The 2,500-nt window shown below is 43.1% G+C and overlaps 1 protein-coding gene across 1 annotated transcript in view; it reads right to left on the bottom strand.

The window, feature by feature from the left end:
• The window catches only part of LOC138980210 (mucin-5AC-like), a 19,771-nt gene that overhangs the window by 2,390 nt on the left and 14,881 nt on the right, over positions 1-2,500 (bottom strand). Inside the window, exon 12 of the mRNA XM_070353048.1 lies at positions 1,610-2,140. Within this exon, the coding sequence (XP_070209149.1) occupies positions 1,610-2,140 (531 nt within the window). The remainder of the gene's footprint in view (positions 1-1,609; positions 2,141-2,500) is intronic.

Consider the following 2,500-nt stretch of genomic DNA (forward strand, 5'->3'; position numbering starts at 1 on the left):
GCCAACCCAACCGCCTTACCTGTTTTGGAAGGGGTTGTGATTTATGGCACTTCAATTTTGTTAATATTACATAAAACCTTAACTAACTCTCCTGGGAAATTTTAAATATCCTTTTACTCATTGCAACAACTAAACAAGGCTCGTTTTTGTCCTGAAGACATCCCCCGGCCCAAAAGGCAGCTGAAAACCAAGACAAACGTGATATGTTGTGCCCCAAAAGACATTCTTGTGCTGTGCTCTGTGAGAGGTGTTTTCTTTGTGCTTAATATTATTTTGTTTGGACCTAGCTATTGATGTGTACATTGTTGTCAAACAGTTGTTTGTTGTATGTTTATCAGGGTTTGCTAGTGTGTGATAGAGTTTGTGTCCGTCTGTAGATGTTAGATTCTTTGTTAGTCCTGTGTTGACAACTCTTCGACAAGCGCTTAGAACTGTACCCACGGAATACGCGCTATATAAGCTTCCTATTGATTGATTGATTGACAAACTGGATTTTTTTGCTAGAAAAAAGTCAAGTAAACATTTTGTCAAACGTTGACGGTTATGCTTTCTACTAGTCTTGTTTTGGGACACTCGCTGTTATTTTGAAATTAGCTACAAGATATCCAGTTGCTTTTCTGCACAGCACATGTGACGTCCATTCTGATAATCATCGGTCCACGGCTATTGCCAGTCTCTAATCATCGGTCCACGGCTATCGCCAGTTTCTCTCTGACAGCATGCTAAATTATTGCGCGAATCTATCAAAACAAGAATACAGAGTTATCTCCCATATGTTTTTCGCGAGCACTGATCTAAATTTGAGATCAGTGTTCGCGAGACGAAAATGACTGCAGATTGGCCGACTTCGACAGTGATGAGATCTCCGTTCTGTTCTTCACAGTTATGATAAAGACATCGTTTTAAGGTCAAAACAAGTCGAAATTTTGAGACTGCTGTCAGAAGGAGACCGTGATATATGGTTGCATCACTCTCAACTGGTTACAGAAAAAATCGTCTGCTCCGGCGCGCGCCGAAGCCAAAGTTGATTATCACGTGACACTATAGAGTTGTTTGCACAGTAAATACATCCGCGAAAGATAGCTCGCTTGAAACTGTCTTACATATCAATTCCTTTGTAATCTAAAAAAAAATTACAGAACACCATGAAAAATCATTATCGACGATCGCGAATCTGCTTATATCCATAACACATTACGAAAAGCTCTAAATATGTAAAAGGTCGATTTCCTCTCCAGAGAAGGAAAGCCAATACAAGGCATCCTGTCAGGGATAGAATGAGACCCGAAGGGAAGTAACTCATTTTTGACCTGAGTTCAGGATGATGTGACGTCCCCCATCAAAGCTCTTCGCAAACACGCCGTATCCATGATGCCGATCTGGTCGCATAATCAGTGTCGGCCATTTTGGATGCCTGACTCACTCATAGTACATTGAACAATGACATCCAAATTGATGTTCTCATAAATTCCCAGGTCTCTTCTATATTTCTCCTGAAAATGAAATGAAAATGCGAAGACACACAAGCACACAAAAGGTAGGAACAAACAGAAAATACGAAGATACATTTTTATGGCCAACCCCGATTGAATCTTCAAAGAATTCTTACGGGTTGTTGTGGCTGGAGGGTTGTTGGGCATCCAACCGGTCACCCCTGCAATGGACATCGTCGGACCTGGCGTCGTCGTCGGAACAGGATTGTTGGGCATCCCACCAGTTACACCTTCAATGGACATCGTCGGACCAATCGTTGTCGCCGTGGTTACACCAGTCGTTGACATGGGCATAGTGGTGGCTGCAGGCGTAACTCCAACTACAGAAACCATTTTTGCAGTTGTGGGCGTAGGATCCATGGGCATAGTTGTGGCTGCAGGCGTAGCTCCAACTACAGAAACCATTTTTGCAGTTGTGGGCGTAGGATCCATGGGCATAGTGGTGGCTGCAGGCGTAACTCCAACTACAGAAACCATTTTTGCAGTTGTGGGCGTAGGATCCATGGGCATAGTTGTGGCCGCCGAAGTGGCTCCAGCTACAGAAACCATTTTCGCAGTTGTTGCCGCAGGAGTAACCCCAACCACAGACACCATTTTTGCAGTTGTGGGCACAGGGTTGTTTGGCATCGTAGGTGTATTGGTTACGCCTGAAAGCCGTAACAGAATAGCATTGACGGACTGTTTTGTCTACCACATAGCAAAACAGGAATTTCAATTGCTGTCTTTCACACAAAGAGAACCGACAAATAAAGGGCCTCTATCCCACTTTTTTTTGTTAAAGATAGTGTCTTTCTGTGTAAATCACCACATACACCACCGCAGGCTTTTACATGCTCCTACCAATTGGTCATAAACAAACATCCACAGCCTGGCTGCTTCATGGGCGTAGTAAGAACATTTTGATGAACCAGTTTCCTAGATTGACATAAAGGTGCTAGGTACGTGTTATTTCAGCAAACAGATACAACGTACTGTGCTTCTGAATTTAACTCTCCGTAGTGTTTTTG

Source organism: Littorina saxatilis, linkage group LG11 (genome assembly GCF_037325665.1).
Source record: "Littorina saxatilis isolate snail1 linkage group LG11, US_GU_Lsax_2.0, whole genome shotgun sequence".
Lineage (NCBI taxonomy): Eukaryota > Metazoa > Mollusca > Gastropoda > Littorinimorpha > Littorinidae > Littorina > Littorina saxatilis.